The sequence below is a fragment of the Penicillium robsamsonii genome (genome assembly GCF_028829455.1).
Source record: "Penicillium robsamsonii strain IBT 29466 chromosome Unknown utg000003l_segment0_segment0, whole genome shotgun sequence".
Taxonomy (NCBI): Eukaryota; Fungi; Ascomycota; class Eurotiomycetes; order Eurotiales; family Aspergillaceae; genus Penicillium; species Penicillium robsamsonii.
Genome location: NW_026643221.1, coordinates 3,432,859 through 3,450,919, shown reverse-complemented (window position 1 = coordinate 3,450,919; position 18,061 = coordinate 3,432,859). Strand labels below are relative to the sequence as shown.

Genomic DNA, 18,061 nt, shown 5'->3' with positions numbered 1-18,061 from the left:
CCTTCGATCTGGACAGTGTCATCTATTTGGAAACATTCAAAAACAGATCGTGGATATTGCCATACTGTCAGGTGTCTGTTTTTTTCTTCATATTGACGCAATCAGCCCTCAGCGGCTTCACACACCAAAATGCCTATCAACCAACCCTCCAACCAGATTAAATTCACCAACGTGTCGGTAGTCCGACTAAAGAAGGGTACTCATCTATTTTATCTATGTCGTTTTGACTTTATCTAACTTTTTTGTCTCAATCTAGGCAAGAAGCGCTTTGAACTCGCCTGTTACAAGAACAAACTTCTCGAATACCGCTCCGGCGCCGAAAAAGATCTCGACAATGTCCTCCAGGTCCCCACCGTGTTCCTCTCCGTCTCCAAAGCACAAACTGCCCCATCAGCAGAGCTAGCAAAGGCCTTCGGGGCCGGTACCCCTCGAGAGGAAATCCTCCAAGAGATCCTGCGTAAAGGCGAAGTGCAAGTCGGCGAGCGTGAGCGCAAAGACATCCTCGAGCGAGTGGAGAAAGAAGTACTAGATATTGTGTCAGGTCGACTAGTCGACCCCTCAACCAAGCGCGTGTACACAACTGGGATGATCCACAAGGCGTTGGATCAACTATCCGCGGCCAGCGGACAACAACAGACACAAGCGAGCGGGGAGGCGAATGTAGAGGGCGAAGAGAAACCCTCTCAGCCCAAGAAGCCGCTCTGGACGGGAGTTTCGGCGAACCGTTCGGCGAAGAGTCAAGCGTTGGATGCCATGAAGGCTCTCATTGCCTGGCAGCCGATCCCCGTCATGCGGGCTCGCATGCGTCTTCGTGTGACATGTCCAGTGTCTCTGTTGAAGCAATCTGTCAAGGCTGCTCCAGGTGCTGCGTCGAATAAAGAGAAGGAAGCCCCCTCCGGTGGCTCAAAGAACAACAAGAAGGGGAATAAGGGATCGAAGAAGTCTGCTAAGAGGGATGATTCGGATATTGAGGCTGGTCAGTCTGATGTGGAAGCTGCTCCCAAGGCCCCGAGCACCGTCAAGGATAAGATCATGGCCTTTATCGAATCAATTGAATCACAAGAAGTTATTGGCGGAGATGAATGGGAGATTGTTGGTTTTGCTGAGCCCGGTGCATTCAAGGGATTGAATGAACTGGTGAGCAATGAAACCCGCGGAAGAGGCCGGGTTGAGGTTCTGGACATGTCGGTCACACATGAGGATTGAATTATGACGTTTGATTTACGGGGGTTTGCTGTACATGATGTACCGATATGATTGATGACAAAAATAAAAAATCACCTTAGAATATACTGGATTCCGACATACCACACTGTCTTAGGGGAATGAGCTACAACATAGAGGTGAAGAAAGTCTATTCTCATGGGAAAAAGCAATGAGTGGCAAAGACATCTTGCAGGGAAGGAAAAACATACATGGGCATCAGGTACAGGTCGTGAAAAAAAGCCACTCGACATGGGAGAGCGTGTTTACAAAAAAAGCAAGGATCTCAAGTGTAATAGCCTTCGGGCATACCATCGATGAAAGTAACTAAAAATATGATACAGTAAGACATCTTCGATATAGACAAATGAGAACAAGAAACCCAACGCCGTAAATGAGAGAGATCTGGGGTATTCCTAACAAAAATAAGAAAGCAATTATATCATGACTCGTATTTTGTGCCCACGGAGTAACTCAGATATCCAACCCAGGTATGCCAATTTTATCACATCCAGTCACCATCAAAACCAAATTCTTACTGGGGCCAAGTTCTCTAGCGAGATCCAGTGCCTTGGCTACCGCGTGACTCGAGTCGAGACCAGACAAGATCCCCTCGTGGTGCTGAAGGGTTCTAAATCCATCCAGGGCAACTGCGTCGGTAGCCGTGGAAATTTCAATTCGGCCAGAGTCCTTCCAATGAGCGACCTCAGGCGCCACAGTAGACAGATCCATGTCTGGTGAAATGGAATGTGAGTCAAGGATCTGGCCATCATCGTTTTGGAGCAAGAGCGTACGAGCACCCTGCAGTACCCCAAGCCCACCATCTGTTAGGGCAGCTGCCTTCGCAGCTTCCACGCCAACCAATCGTATAGATGAATCATGGAGGAACGGTCTAAAGAGACCAATTGCACTACTACCACTTCCAACGGCGGTGACGAGGGCATCCGGCTGGCGACCTACTGCCTCGTGCATTTGGACTGCAACCTCCTCGCCCAGAAGGGATTGAAACGTGCGAGCCAGGGTTGGCAGGGGACTTGGACCCACAGGGCTACCCATGAGGTAGTACGCAGATTCGTGATTGCAGACTGCATACCGCAGTGCTTCTGTGATAGCAGCGCGTAAACTGCCCATGCCGGAGGTTGTGCGAGTCGTCAGAACCTTAGCGCCGAGCAACTTCATCTCGAGCACGTCCTGCTCCTGGACACTAGCGTCATCTGCACCCATGACAATCACACAGCGCAACCCCAGACGTACGCACGTTGCAGCGGTGAAGTTTCCATGTTTGGCCGAGGCGCAATCCGTGACAATCTCAGAGCGACCCATCCGGCGAGCTAGCAGGAGCTGGCCAATGATGTTGCGGGTCTTGTGGCTGCCATATTCGTTTTTGTCCTCCCGTTTCAGCCAGATGGTAGCCCCTCCTGCTAGCCTGGTTAACTTCCCGGCCATGTGCAGTGGTGTGATCTGGGCACGCTGGAACATGGCATATTCTTCCCAGAACGAAGGGTCTGAGACGGTGGCCTCGAAGAATGATGTCAGCTCGTAGAGGAATCCCATTATTGATTCAGGGGCAAACCGGCCCCCATAGGAACCATAGCCATCGAATGTAACCTGTGGGGCCCGCAGACTGCCATCTAGCTGCAGGATGGGGGTATACGGTGTGATGATGTTCAATCTCGATGTGGAGGTAGTCTTGGCAGGCGTGCTGGGGGGCGTGGAAGTGTTGCCAATGCTGGTTGACACTGTGGTGGCTCTGCTTTCGCCATCTGAGGCAATGGTTGACTCGGTTTGTGTGCTATTGCAGCTCGAGGGAGAAACTGAACGTGCCCTGGGCTGTACGCTGCCAAGCTCCGGGCAGGGACTAGGAACTCGCGCTTGAGCAATCGTTCTGCCAGCGGGTCTCAAGCGAATGGGAACCTCCACATTTTCTGTGCCATGTGTCGTAGAGTCAGTGGCTTCACATGATCTGGAAGATGAAAAGCAAAGAAAACGGCGCAGAGAGCGAAGCATGATGCTTTTTTTTTATCAGATGAAAGTAGAAGTTGAGTTAATGTCTCGGTAAAGTGGTTGACAAGCAAATAATGAACCACAAAAGACAAAAGAATGGATTTGAGGTTTGACTATTCCAGACCATGCCATGGAAGTTAGGGTATGGTACCAGTGGGCGAGAGGTGCATTAAGTACAATGTCTATGGAAGTTCCTGCCTTAGGTCCATATGTGGGCATCTTTCAGGTCGTCAGCCCAATTAAACAGAAAGTTCAATCTAGTCGCACTGCCTTCCTTGGCCTGCTAGGATATCTGACTAGCTACTCTAGCTTCTTTCACCTATGAGTGGAGAACATTTGGCAATGTAAGTATATGACCGGTATTGTGAGCTCACGTATGGACTAGTTGGACCTTAAACAAGTAGTACAGAAAATTTATATGCAGAGTGTAAACATCATTGATCTATTCATACAGAGGAATGATATGCTACATAGCGTCAAACTCCTTTCCGAACTGAGGATATAACAGGCTATGCAGGGAAAAGCTTTCAGTATCTCCTGAATGGAAAGCAAAATAATATCAGATTAAATTAGGCGTAGTTATCGCTTTTTCTATACGTAGGAACTCTGTATGTTGTACATCATAAATCTATGTAAAAGATGGTTACGGGAATCAGGGCTCACCGACATCACTCCCACTAGCAGCAAACGCACCCAATCATCATATTTCCGAGGTCTATTGCTTCCTACTCTGTATAGTCTTTGTTCAAAAACTTTCTATCAAGAGCCAGGCTAGGATACTCTTTACAAAGTCAGAATAGTTGAACCGCCATTCCAAGTAGGGGTAACCGAAATCCTTCTAGATGCAATGAGCCGCAGCGGTGACAGCAGTGGGACTCAATCCCCATTGAAGCGCCAATAATGTACTAAATCCCAATCTAGTGTGATCAGATTCCACATCGCAATTGAGGCGTACCCCTTTTCAGTGATCCAACTCCTTTGGCATCAAAGCTCATCATGTTGATTGTCAATGGAATTGGAGGCCTCCCGAGGCAGAATGCTATATATGTCGTGTTACAGCATCTGCACTATCCCAATAGTCTTGTTGGTGTTTCACAAAGCGAGTCTTATCTCAGGCCAAATTCAAATCCATGTGATTCTTTCCAGCTCCACGTGTGCCCGTTGCTATGTCTTTCAGACTTGATACAATGATTACTTCTTAAAAATGAGACATTCCGAGAGGTACAGGGGTATAGATTTGACAGGTCATATTTTCCCATCATATACTTCGGTGCCAATTGGCTTGTGGGTCCTATTCATTCATTCTCTTACAGCCACCCGAGGACATCTTTCAACTACACTTTCTTCGTTCTTTGAACAAACTTTACTTTTTCGACTAGTACAGAATGCAGTATAATTCGGAAATTGTTGGGAAAATTGCCAGCTCTCAATGGAAAATACAACCCAGCTTTATTATTGGCACATTATAACTAGAATATAGTCTGTGAAAATGACGAAAATGACTACTTTTAGCGCAAGAAACGGCATTTTTAATCGTAATAAAGGTCAGCCCCTTGACTGCCCACCGCCTATTAGTTCTCTTACAGAGGACATTATAGGAAAGCACTTTTTGTTATCCTCATAGCTGAGCAGGTCAATATTGGGCATAACGCTTAGGATCTCATGCACTCATTTTAATCTAGCCTGAAAGTTTAGGTCGTCCAATTCTGCAATAAGAAATCCTGTATAGTATTGCTACTGTAGGTTATATATTGAAAGACGTATGCTTTCGTTGATGAAATAATTGTGAGGGAAAAGTGAAAAGTGAGAGAATACTAATAGCATTTATGTGAGAGTACCTAACAATCATATATGTAAAGTATTTTAGAGCAGAAACTTGAAACTTATAGTAATAACGTTGATTTTATCAAATTCAAATACGCACTTAAAAGCTCTCTAAAGCTCTCTCTCGTCCCTCGACATTAAACGATAAAAGATATTAAAAAATGGTGCTGGCTTAGACTACACACTTAATCGGCGAGCCTACGATCACTGGAAATGGAAGAACTTGGATATTGGCCCGCATGGAATCATGCCGGTAACAACTGGAAAAGCTCTACTTCCTAAATTTTTAATTTCAGTCCGGTCACTGAACCCACTGGTATGCTTGTGAGGTTTTCAATCACACGGACTTGTCTCGGGGGGTGGTACTCAAGACAGGATCGATCGGGTTGTTGGGGCTATAAATCTCATAGGCAACTCAAAGTATAGAATTATCTCTCAATGCGTGGTATCTAAATGGTGCAAGTACGCGACCCCACACGCTTTAGGGTGGATTCATAGGTCTCAAAGTTCAATATGAGTAGACGGCCGCGTATGCAGCCAGTCTTTTCAGTAGTCTCAGATATTCTGTTTGCAACATAGAAGTCTTCAAGATTATAAGTGGTAGAAAAAGGCGGGAACAAAAGCATAATTTGTGTATGAGACTTTTCTTTCTATAACCTTTAAAATACTTCCTCCCAGATTCCCTTGTAACTTTATAGTGCTGAGATAAGAATCGACCTAGGGCGAGACTGATCATGTGATAAACAAAGTTCAGCCAATAGGCACTCAGTCAAACAGTCATTGAACCTTTTTTTTAGCTTGCTTTTAATGCATTTCTATTTTCTGAACGTGGCACTTCATCTATGGAATACTGTGTATATTTATATCTGTTTTCAGCGTCGACATCCGTGAACGGCTCGCTTTCCCCCCATACCCAGATTTAGCGACCGGTCAACCGGTATATTTCAAGAGATCACGATAATGGTCTTGCACAAATCGATAAAAGTAGACCAATATATGGAGTTCAAATTGGTAAAATACTCCATAGACAAAGAAAAGCAACGACTGGAGGTAAAATTCTGCCATTTCAGTCCGCCACGTCTGATAATATGATCAAACATGTGACAGCCTTAGGATTTGGGGCCCCTATTTCCATAGTTGAGTAGAGGCATTGTATGAACTTGTGCTATAAAATCTTCAGTAGGACTCTGAACGCCTTCAAGTGGAGACATTGGAAAATCGCGACCGTAGCATAAAATCCGATATATATAAGTGCATCTATATGTATATCGTCTATAAATCACTATCTCCAGATCAACATCAAGCAAATATCAAAACAACCTCACAAAGTGATCTAAGCTCACCCAACAAGGGTAATCCCATTTGGAATCTGGACGGGCACCACACCCAACCACTGAAAAGCCCGTGATAAGACAGCCATACGAATCATTACCGGAATAGAGCGATGTGCAATCTTAGTGCGGGGGAAGAAAGCTTGGCTCTAGGCGGGGGACTTTTCGAGAACTGCAAGACATGGGGATCTAGAGCGATCTACGGAGTATATAAGTTGTACCTTTTTGGATTTAATTGTTTGGGGGAAATCTGCAGTTCAGATGAAAAAAAGAAAGTAGCTGGAAAACCAAAATTTATCTCGAGCGACGTTCTATTTTTTTCTCTAGACCTTCTAAGAGATATTCGCGACGTGTATATCGTGATAAGAGGAATGGCTCACGAAGCCAGGGATGGGTAAAACCGTCAAAGCAAAATGGTTTACAAGACCCCACCAAAATTAAAACAAAACAGCAAAAATCCAAAAACCTTAACGGGTATACGCTCAATGCAAATGCGTGACAGATATGAGGGAATGAACATCCGACCGAAGGTCCTCGACATCTAGTGAGGAGCGACTCGGTCGGTGATAAAAGTGAAACGGCGTGCCAGTGCGCCGTGTCAGGGATGGCGGACATCGATATTCTAAAATATCGAGAGGGCCGATGTCCGACCGTCCCAGGGGACCCAAAAGTTAAAAAAAGGGTTGAATAAATAAAAGACATCGAGCCTTTGAGAAATGGAAGGGATGATTCAATAAAAGGAACAATCTCCTGGATGTGAAGAAAGTAGGACCGGAGATAAGGGATGAATCGGGTGCAGCAGATCATGCGCAGACCTGGACGGCGACCAAGGCGCGGGCCAGATCCTCAGGCGAGAAAGGAAGGTGCTTTCTGGCGGACATGACGCATGGGGTCATAGCGGGTGAGATGGCGCGAACGAGGGGCGACGAATAACGGATTGACTCCTTCAAAAAGAACTTCTGATCCTTTGAATCCTCCGGGATCTCGTAGATAGAGCCCTCGTTTATAAGGGTCATCATGGAGCCACTGTAGCTGGAGGGGTTGAGGATGGTGGAGGACTGAGAGCCGGAGTCAGCAGCGCGTGGCGAAGATTCCGCAGGGGCCTCTGGATTGGCGGCTGTCAGAAAAATACAAGTTAGAATTGATTTTTTTTATGAGTATTTCAATTAGGGCTGGGAATGCGTACCTGAATCGATATCGACTATATCACCCGGAGACACCGAGTCATCTGTATCGGATGGACGGGAGTAGTCGTAACCCTCACACGGGTCACCGGGCGAGACGGAAAGTTCGAAAGAACGAGTTCGTTCGACCATTGCACCCTCGAAGGACCAAGCGGCTAGGCTTTTTTGGTGGGCACGGTCGAAGGGACCGCGGAATTTAGATGGGGGGCACTCGTGTCGTCTGTAGTATTCGATCTTGGGCTTTCCATCATTTTTGGATTTGGAGTTGGAGCGGAACACCCGCTTGACCTTCTCGCGGAACGTCATATTGAAGAAAAGAAGAATTGTGAACAGGGAATATTCAAGATTCAAATTCAAGAAGTTCAGAGATCAATGCGGGCGGTTCCTGGAGAGGATGGCCTCAGTGCATACCAGATCGGGAAGGGGTGTGCAAGCACGAATAGCGGGGGTTTGGGATCAGGAACAGTTTTATCATTCTATGGTATAGAGAGGAGAGGGTCAGGTAAAGGAAAGTAAAGTAAAGTAGAGAAGGAAAATTAAACGTGAGAGGAGGGATAAGTGGGAATTATAATCGTAAACGTGGATGCAACGGCAAGAGATAAGGTGGGATTCCCCAGAACCGTCTCCGGTCCATATCCGGTGAAGACATTGGGGCAAATTAACAAAGGCCTCTAGTGGTGGAGTCTGTCCGAGCACTATGACATTATTATCCATTTGCTTTCCTACTTTACTATATTATCCTTGATAATCCTACCTATGTAGCCTCAGACATTATGTATAACATCATATGGAGTACTCTGTAGATTGTAGATTGTACTATACTCTCGTTGTAAGCGATATTAATTGGAGCCCCGAGCAACCGATTGATCCGAGAAACAACCGAGTCTGGACACTGCACTTTCAGGATAATATTTAGGTGGTAGCGAACTGGATGCTCCGACGAAGTTGAATGTATGTCATAACTGAAGTCAAAGAATATGATCATCCCCCAAATGTAAGTGGCGTACTGCATCGAAGGCTTCCAGAAACGCGGATCGGCCATTCGTGTGAGCCTCACAGTTACATCACTGTCCTTTGTGTAAGCCGTAAGAGGATGTGGTAATGCCAACACACCAACGGGAATAAACCGGAACCAGAGTGGACCCGAAGGCGCCCCGCTTGCCGATTTTGCCGCTCTTGCCGGCCGAAAATTAGTTTTGGTTTATAGCGCATATTTAGACAGAACGTTACAATAACAAGGCCGGCTGGCCCAATGGCAAGGCGCTTGACTACGAATCAAGAGATTGCAGGTTCGATCCCTGCGTCGGTCACTATCTTTTTTTTTCCTTTTTAAATTTATTCAATTTATCTACTCGATTTCACTCTTTTTGTGTGCACAATATGTTATCATATTCAATGACCTCATAATTCACGATCAAAGACAGAATTGGCATTATTTGAGATCCCATATATGCACGTAATAAGGCCCCAATCCACTACAGCCAGAGATATATCTAGTGGGACCATTTCTGACTCCATTGTTTTTCAAAGCCATGGATCTTGCATTGTATGTCCCATAGTACTCATTTTACTATTTATATATTTTCATGATTACTATTTTCGTCTTTTATTGTGATCTTCTTGGGTTGTTTCAGGGATGATGTAATCGCTGTTTACAGCCCTGGAGCCCTTCTCCACGAAGGAGTCCCCCAGTACTTCAGGAACAAGGGATACTATGTTAGGCTCTGTGTCTTTTCCCCAGATATCCTTGAGCCCTGACTGCCCTGACCATCCTGATTACCCCTGGACGGCCCCTAGTCGTGCAAGGCACAACCCTATTTACCCGATGCAGATGTTAGGGCTGGCCCAAGCTCACACGACAGAACTATGAAAGAGACAGTCGCATGCGGAGGAATGTAAAGTAAAACAGAATAAAGAAAGAAATTTTGAGTCTCAAGTCTTTGGTTTTGAAATTTAAAAAGAATTTGGATCTAATAATAACTAGAGAAAAAACTAGACAAAAAAAAGGAAATTTGTGATACTTTGTGTTCCATAACTGTCCTCACCACGGATCGAGAACCCTAGAGAAGAGAACATACCGCGTCATCCCTTGCCTTCTTCCTTCCTACACTTCACTACCTTTGTAAGTTAACTTCGTTTTCTACCATCTTTCATCTCATTCTAACCAGCACAGAATCACTTTAATCTCAACAATGGCCAAGAAAGGAGGAAAGAAGAACAAGAAGGGCAGCAAGCCCGTCGCCGCCGCCGCTGTAGACACCGTCAAGGACGTGGTGTAAGTCGAAAAATTGAACATGCCACATAACCAACAATCTAACCTTGAAACTCTGCAGTGAACCCGATCACAAATCCGAGGACCAGATCAAGCAAACCGAAGGCCAGACTGAGACCGTCGAGCCGACAGAGGCGCCCGAGACTGCGACACAGCCCGAGACCGTCGCCGAGTCCAGCAAGGCATCCGAAGTCATCCCCCCGACCGAGACCCCCGCAACTGAGATCCCAGCTGTGGTGGAGACCGAGGAGGTGGATATCAAGGAGGTCTTGAAGGCCGAGGAGGCTCCCGCGACAGAGGGAACAGTTGAGGAGGCCGTGGGGAAGGCGCAAGCCTCCAAGGCCGGTCAGATGGGTGAGTTGGAAGGTGGCGCTGCTGCAGGTACTGGTATGACGCGCGTTAGTAAAAATGCGACAAAGAATTCAACTAACTCGGAATTTCCAGCTATCCTCCCAGAGACGACTACCCGGGAGCCCGCTTCGACCGCCGCGGCCGGCATTCCTGCAACACTGGTCGAGCGCCCCAAGACCTCGGAATCAACCACCGCCCCTGCTGTCGTTGCGCCCGAGCCTGTGGCCCCTGCTGTTGCGCCTGTTGCCGCCCCCGTCGAGAGCGATGCTGCCCACCCCAAGCGCCCGTACGAGAAGCCCATCTTCAACACTGAGGAGAACCTGAAGCCCCACAAGATGCCCAAGACCGACGAGGAGCCGGTCGCGGCTAGCGTCGCCGAGGACAAGAAGACCATTGAGGCTTTGGCCGGTGTTGGACCTGCTTCGGCTGCTGCGCTCACAACCCCTGAGCCTGCGCCTGTTCAGGCCGAGGCACCCACGGTTGCCGATACACCCAAGGTCGTTGATGCACCTAAGATTGCCGAGGAGAAGAAGGTCGCCGAGGCACCCAAGGTCGCCGAGGCACCCAAGGTCGCTGAGACACCCAAGATCGCCGAGGAGAAGAAGGTCGCCGAAGCACCCAAGAGTACCCCTGCCCAGTCCGCCCCCAAGTCTCCCTCATCTCCCGTAGCGGTCGCCGCCGCGAACGCTGCCCTCCTCTCCTCCAAGGGTGACAAAGCTGCTGCTCCGGCCGCCGCCCCTGTTGTCAAGGAGGCTGAGCCTAAGAAGCCCGAAGCTGCCCTGAGGCGTGGCGAGGAGCCGGTGCGCAAGGCTGACGAGGCCGAGCCCAAGCCCGAGCCCAAGCCCGAGACCAAGGCTGAGTCTGTCAAGGAGGAGACTCAGAAGCCATCTCAGACCGCAGCAGAGCAGGCCGAAAAGGTCGAGCAGGCCGAGAAGAAGAAGGGCGGATTCATGTCCTGGTTGAAGCGCAAGTTCAAGTAAAGTAATCGCCGTGGGGAGTGAGAGCCGGTGTATGATATGCGTTGTACGCTAGTTGGGGATGTTGAGAGGGCGCTTGCAGGCTATCTTAGGCTGCCTCAGGCTTTGTTTTTCTTTCTTTTGTCGGGCTTTGATGATACACCAGTTGAAATTATATATCAGAATCAGAATCATAGTGCTTATTATTTTTGTTTTGGGGTCTTTTGGAAGGTAGAAAGGAATTGTTCCCGGTTGGGGGATTTCATTGGGCTTCCAAGTTTTTGGCTGATGTACACCGCTAGTCAGGCGTCAATGCGTAGCTCCATCTGATATGTACATCATGAGATCTTAATGGTCTGATCGTCCATCTACTTCCCCCTGACGAATCATCAGAACTCAGTTGGGCAGGCTATGCACTTGAGGTTGTTTATTGGTCAGGCTTCCGTCGGTCTTTGCGCTTAACTCGAATGCCACATCTCCCCACAATAATAGCAAAGGATGAACAGTGACTCGCACTGGAAAAGAGCTTCGATGCGAGGCGACATGTTAAAAAAGCTCTCCACCACATACTATTAACGACATGACACCCTGTACCTCGATTGATGGGCCTTACGGATGGACAAGGCCCATGCCACGCTAGTGGGCTCAAGACCAAACCCCGCCCACTGTGTTGTGGCTCTGATTTCGTATAGTGCGGGCTTGTTGTTCGACACGATTGTTCGGGGCATTTTGGGGATCGGGATGCGAATTGGCATTGGGTCCGGGACCTTCTTCTTTCACGTCCTCAGTCTCTTTCATCGGGGAAGAGGAGGAATAATGAACATCCATACAGCATTTCAGCACAATTTGGGCTACTGGGGTTTCCATGGATATAGCAAGGCTGTATTAGTTATCGCACTGGCTCATACGGGGATGAGCTTGTCGGTACTCCATCCCACTGGGGGTTCCCCCCATAGTGGCTGATTAGAGAACTAAAGCAAGAAAGGAATCGATTTCCAACCACCCTTGGAAATCTGACAAGTTATGTATGAACAACTGATAGAAAAACCTCGAGCACAGGAATCTGCCATGAAACGCAATACGATAACCGTTACTTGGCAACACAATATCGGCTCGCGAATAAACCTATCCCGAATAGACAGGATGAGGATGAGGCCCTAGGGGGGTTTAGTCAATCGCCCCAACCGCCTGATGTCTTTCGACGCCAATCGGATGACTGGCATGAATACCATGAAATATCGAACAACTCTACCACAACGACCAGTTGGAAATACATGAGGTGAAATGCATCATGGAAAAAGATTATCAGTTCTTTGCATCGTACTATCACCCTTTTCTTCACCCCATCTTATAGATCCCGAGGCGGTGTCTAGACCAAAGAATAGCACACGAATTCACCCATGAGTGATATGACAGCAGTCTTAAAAAGTCTGCGGTAATAGTATGAGATTGGAATTTGTGTTCCCAATACTCTTGTTTAAAAGTGAAGTGTGAGATGTGTACAGAATCGATGTAGATCCCCCATCTCCCCCGCAGTTTACATTCCCGGTTATAGCTATTTTGGGCCTCGGTAAGTTCGGAATAAGTACATAAAAGGGACAGGGGGAATTCTTCAGTCCTCACATATCACTTCAATTCCTCATGGCATCCCTTCCACGTAAAATATGGCAACATCCAGCCCCAGAATCGACCCAGATGGGTCGCTTCCAGCGAGACCTAGAGAAATCCATCGAACGCAAGTTCGACGTGAGTGAAATTAGCCCTTGTAAAGATGCCATATTATCTAACATTTCCCAGTCCTTCCATGATATGTACCTGTATTCAGTTAAAAACCGTTCGGCATTCTGGGAATTCTGCTGGAAGTACTTCCACCTGATCCACGAGGGCTCCTACACAGAGGTAGTCGATGAGACCGCTCGAATGGACAGCGTGCCCGAATGGTTCACCGGCGTACGTCTTAACTTCGCCGAGAACTTACTTTTCTCGCGCATTGCCGGCGACAAGACCGGCAAGGAAGACGGCAAGATTGCCGTTAGCGAAGTTCGAGAAGGCGCTGCACATGAGGTTGTCCATCTCACCTGGGGTGAGCTTCGTCGACGGACTGGAGTCCTGATCCAGGCCATGAAGGCTCATGGGGTCGGTCGGGGTGATCGTATTGCTCTCTGTGCGGCTAATAGCATTGAGACATTACTTGTGTTCCTGGCGTCAACTGCTCTGGGAGCTATCTTCTCGTCCAGTTCCACCGATATGGGTACGAAGGGTGTTCTGGATAGACTGGTTCAGATCAAGCCTCGCTGGTTGTTCATGGACGATTTGGCGGTTTACAATGGTAAGATCATTGACCTGCGATCGAAGATTAGGGAAATTGTCCAAGGTATGGAATCTGAGTCTGAATTCGAGGGAGTCATTGCACTACCTCGGTTCTCTTCACGGCGGGCAGATATCAGTTCCATCCCTAAGACCAAGACTCTGGCGGAGTATCTCGCCAAAGCGAACGGCAGCGATAAACTTGAATTTGAAAGAGTTGGATTCCGCGATCCTTTCTTGGTGGTTTACTCGTCTGGCACGACAGGACAGCCGAAATGTATCGTCCATTCTGTGGGCGGCGTGCTTCTAAACTCGAGCAAGGAGGGGAGATTGCATAGTGATCTCGGGCCTGATTGCGTCACCTTGCAATACACGACCACTGGATGGATTATGTATATGAGTGCCGTTCAGACTTTGTTGTTTGGCGCGCGGGTGGTGTTGTATGATGGAAGCCCATTTATTCCAGGTATCACTGCTCTGGTTGATCTTGCAGCGCAGGAGAAGTAAGTGTCCTTTTATTGATGTCCGCATCTACAGTCCCCGGCTAATCAATTGCAGGGTGACCCACCTGGGAATATCACCCCGGTGGCTGCATGAGTTACAACAGGCTAAGATCAAGCCCCGTGAGAAAGTCGATCTCAGTTCTTTGCGGATTGTCACAAGCACTGGTATGGTCCTACGGGATGAACTGTTTGAGTGGTTCTATGACGAAGGGTTCCCATTACATACTCGGTTGAATAATATTTCTGGTGGCACTGATATCGCCGGATGCTTTGGAACTGGCAACCCTCTTGCCCCTCTATATGTTGGCGGGTGCGCCGGATGCAGTCTGGGTATTCCCGTGGAGGTTTACGACTCTACTGTCGAGGGCGGCGAGGGAATCAAGGGTGTACCCGTGGAGGAAGGTATTCCGGGCGAACTGGTCGCCACATCTGCTTTTCCCAACATGCCCACACTGTTGTGGGGCGACGAGAGCGGGAAGAAGTATCATGATGCGTATTTTGGAAGATTCGATAGTGAGACCACTACTCCCACTGTGTGGATACGGTCGCTAATACTCTACAGATGTGTGGACACACGGCGATTTCGTTTCCATCCATCCAATCACAAAACAGATTGTGTTTCACGGACGTGCCGATGGGGTGCTCAACCCATCGGGAGTGCGGTTCGGATCGGCGGAGATTTATCGGGTACTCGAAGGACAATTTTCGAAAGAGATTGGTGATTCCATATGCGTAGGCCAGCGACGACCGACAGATACGGACGAGCGAGTGATGCTCTTTTTACTCATGAGACCAGGGGTGGCGTTCACACCGGACCTGGTTACACGAGTGAAGAGGGCGATTCGTACAGAGCTGAGTCCCCGTCATGTGCCGATGTTTACGTTCGAGACCCCTGAGATTCCGGTATGTACTTCGGAGAGAAAACAAGGAGTGGAACTGACTCGCGTATATTACAGACCACGGTCAACCTGAAAAAGGTGGAGCTTCCTGTGAAGCAGATTGTCTCGGGAAAAATCATCAAGCCCTCGGGTACATTGCTCAATCCGAAGAGCTTGGACTTTTACTATCAATTCGCCAAAGTGGAAACTCTGCGCGAGAGTAAGCTCTGAATGGAAAACTCTTGGACCTCTTCGACGTGTCCCCATAGGCAGACCGGGTCGGGACCCATCAGGATCGTCACTTTACTCTGCCAAGCTTTGACCAAGCTTTAGCAGGATCTTGGGAGATTTTGTATATGTATATATGGATATATAGATACATAATAGAAGAGAGAGAAATTAGATTTAAGTAAGATTATATATAATGGAAGGAATAAGAGGCAGAAGAAGAAGAAGTAGAAGAAGAAGAAGAAGAAGAGAAAAAAAGGATGGGCTGATTGACTGCGTCATTGACATCCCCCCGCACACATCTCCTGCTTCCCCCCCTTATATTTCTCAATTCCTTCTGCTTTTTCAACTCTTTAGATTTTGGATATTTAAAGTCTTCTATCTTCTATCATTTATTCACAATGGTTCATCTCGCCAAAGTTAAGAACGACAATGAGATCACCCCCTCTCCTCTCGACATGGTCTCCATTTCTCCTCCGGACATAAATGACTTCGACACCAATGTCTACGGCAGTCACTTTGCCGCTGATCATATGCCCCAGAATGAAATGCCGGAGCGAGAGATGCCCCGCCAGATTGCCGCTCGGATGATCAAGGATGAGCTGAGTCTAGATGGTAATCCCAAGCTCAACCTCGCCAGTTTCGTCACCACCTACATGGAAGACGAGATCGAAGAGATTATGACCGAGTCCATGAGCAAAAACTTCATTGATTACGAGGAATATCCCCACTCCGCCGAGATCCAGAACAGATGCGTGAATATGATTGCTAGACTCTTCAACATTCCCACCGATCCCTCCAGTGACAATGCTATGGGTACTTCAACCATTGGGTCTTCCGAGGCTATTATGCTGGGAGTACTGGCTATGAAGAAGCGATGGCAGAACAAGCGCAAGGCCGAGGGCAAGGACTACTATCACCCCAACATTGTTATGAGCAGTGCTGTCCAAGTCTGCTGGGAAAAGGCTGCTCGTTACTTCGATGTTGAGGAGAAGTACGTTTTCTGCAGCGATACTCGTTTCGTGATCGACCCCAAACAGGCGGTTGATTTGGTGGATGAGAACACAATCGGTATCTGTGCCATCCTGGGTACCACCTACACCGGCGAATACGAAGATGTCAAGGCGATCAACGATCTACTAGTGGAGCGTAACATCGACTGCCCAATCCACGTTGACGCAGCTAGCGGTGGCTTTGTCGCTCCATTCATCCACCCTGAGATTGAGTGGGATTTCCGCCTGGAAAAGGTGGCTTCCGTCAACGTCTCCGGTCATAAGTACGGTCTGGTCTACCCCGGCGTCGGATGGGTCGTCTGGCGGTCTCCGGAGTTCTTGCCCCAGGAATTGGTGTTCAACATCAACTACCTCGGAGCCGATCAGGCCAGCTTTACTCTGAACTTCTCCAAGGGTGCTTCTCATGTTATTGGCCAGTACTACCAGCTGATCCGCCTGGGTAAGCGCGGTTATCGTGCAATCATGGGCAACCTGACTCGCATCAGCGACTACATGGCTTCCGAGTTTGAGAAGCTGGGTATGATCATCTTGAGCCAGACAAAAGGCTTTGGCCTGCCTTTGGTGGCCTTCCGCCTTCCCCCAAACAATGATCGTATCTATGATGAATTCGCTGTGGCCCACCAGCTGCGCGAGCGGGGCTGGATTGTGCCTGCGTACACCATGGCGCCCAATTGCGAGAAGATGCAGATGATGCGTATTGTCATCCGCGAAGACTTCAGTATGAACCGATGCGATAGCTTGCTCGTGGATTTCAAACTTGCTATCCAGACGTTGGATGCTATGGACAAATCCATGTTGGAGAAGTACAGAACGTATGTTATATTCCATAGATATTATGATTTCCATACTAACAGCCCCTCAGGCATATGCATCTCCACCGCAACCACCCTCGGCACGAGTCGCGGACTCACCCTCACTACAAGCATGAAACACACTCGCTGCAGGCCAAGACTGGCAAGACACATGGCGTGTGTTAATTTTCTTCATCAACACGTCTCTTGCTTCTCTTTGGAATATGTTGTGCAAAAGGATTTTGATAGAGTAGTTTTGAGGAGTAATTATGCCAATGTTATATGCTTGTGTTCGTATGACAAGATCCAACTCGTTGGGCCTATAGCTGTAGCATATACACCCTGTATTTGAAATGAATAAATCAATGAACCTGAAGTAGAGACTGACCATGTACGAGTTGGAGCCTTGCAAGAGACAACCTAACACGTGCCAAGCTTGCTGACGCCGTGATTTACTCATTATCACTACACCGCATGCGAAGGAGCATCTCGCTTCCAAGAATCAGGACTCGTTTACATCTGTGTCCGCACTCGACCCATTTGAGCAGATCGAGGTCAACATTGAAGGCACGGAAGGGCCAGGACAGCCCCGACTGCGTGTAACGGGGGTGCCAGGGAAGCATGTGCCTCCTAACCGTGTGATAGAGAAACTCAACACGCTAACCAACGTGGTAGGTGGTGTTGTCTATTTCTAGATGTTCCTAACTGGACGGCTTCTGACCCAACAGACCTCCAGTTCCCGCCAACCAACGACTGGATGCTCGAGCTAGGCCACGGTACCAATACCGTAGACGTTTTCTGCGGTTGTCGAATCTACATCTCAGGAGACATCTTGATGGTAGATGAGCTGCACAAAATCCCTAAGCGACACACAGGCCAACGAATTGACCTGATGCTCGCCCACGGCGGCACACTCATTCCTTCTCCTTTAGCTGGAAGACTTATGGAACTGCTAGCGCTGATGATCACCATGGATGCGGAGCAGGGTCTGCAATTGATTCAGCTGATCCAACCAGACGTGACAATTCCGATCCACTATGACTACAAGGCGTTTGCGAGTCCGAGGATTTCAGGCGCATCATGGCGGGGTTATTGGACAAGGGTGTGGTTTTGGATCGTAGGGACCAATATTGCCGAGTTATGAAATAGTCTGATAGCAAGTTCGGTACGGATTGTCTGAAGCTCAGCCCTGGACGCGTTCGGGGGCTGAACAACT

General features: G+C 48.2%; 7 protein-coding genes across 7 annotated transcripts; 5 read left to right on the top strand and 2 right to left on the bottom strand.

The window, feature by feature from the left end:
• Positions 1–129: 129 nt before the first annotated feature.
• Positions 130–1,206, top strand: N7447_006026 (guanine nucleotide exchange factor SDO1; the record flags this gene model as incomplete). The annotated part of the gene is made up of 2 exons (XM_057230288.1): positions 130–196; positions 257–1,206. The coding sequence occupies 2 exons, from the start codon at positions 130–132 to the stop codon at positions 1,204–1,206; spliced, it is 1,017 nt and encodes a 338-aa protein (XP_057085378.1).
• Positions 1,207–1,677: 471 nt separating this feature from the next.
• N7447_006025 (tryptophan synthase) lies at positions 1,678–3,210 on the bottom strand (the record flags this gene model as incomplete). The annotated part of the gene is made up of 1 exon (XM_057230287.1): positions 1,678–3,210. The coding sequence occupies one exon, from the start codon at positions 3,208–3,210 to the stop codon at positions 1,678–1,680; it is 1,533 nt and encodes a 510-aa protein (XP_057085377.1).
• A 3,955-nt stretch (positions 3,211–7,165) lies between these two features.
• On the bottom strand, positions 7,166–7,852 carry N7447_006024 (uncharacterized protein; the record flags this gene model as incomplete). The annotated part of the gene is made up of 2 exons (XM_057230286.1): positions 7,166–7,479; positions 7,549–7,852. 2 exons carry the CDS (start codon positions 7,850–7,852, stop codon positions 7,166–7,168), a joined length of 618 nt encoding a protein of 205 aa, XP_057085376.1.
• A 1,886-nt stretch (positions 7,853–9,738) lies between these two features.
• Positions 9,739–11,149, top strand: N7447_006023 (uncharacterized protein; the record flags this gene model as incomplete). The annotated part of the gene is made up of 3 exons (XM_057230285.1): positions 9,739–9,821; positions 9,880–10,205; positions 10,263–11,149. The coding sequence occupies 3 exons, from the start codon at positions 9,739–9,741 to the stop codon at positions 11,147–11,149; spliced, it is 1,296 nt and encodes a 431-aa protein (XP_057085375.1).
• Positions 11,150–12,820: 1,671 nt separating this feature from the next.
• N7447_006022 (acetoacetyl-CoA synthase) lies at positions 12,821–15,044 on the top strand (the record flags this gene model as incomplete). Its single annotated transcript, XM_057230284.1, has 5 exons — positions 12,821–12,871; positions 12,923–13,935; positions 13,991–14,448; positions 14,498–14,838; positions 14,892–15,044. 5 exons carry the CDS (start codon positions 12,821–12,823, stop codon positions 15,042–15,044), a joined length of 2,016 nt encoding a protein of 671 aa, XP_057085374.1.
• A 398-nt stretch (positions 15,045–15,442) lies between these two features.
• Positions 15,443–17,031, top strand: N7447_006021 (glutamate decarboxylase; the record flags this gene model as incomplete). The annotated part of the gene is made up of 2 exons (XM_057230283.1): positions 15,443–16,866; positions 16,917–17,031. The coding sequence occupies 2 exons, from the start codon at positions 15,443–15,445 to the stop codon at positions 17,029–17,031; spliced, it is 1,539 nt and encodes a 512-aa protein (XP_057085373.1).
• Positions 17,032–17,602: 571 nt separating this feature from the next.
• Positions 17,603–17,989, top strand: N7447_006020 (MBL fold metallo-hydrolase; the record flags this gene model as incomplete). The annotated part of the gene is made up of 1 exon (XM_057230282.1): positions 17,603–17,989. One exon carries the CDS (start codon positions 17,603–17,605, stop codon positions 17,987–17,989), a length of 387 nt encoding a protein of 128 aa, XP_057085372.1.
• Between the last annotated feature and the right edge of the window lie 72 nt (positions 17,990–18,061).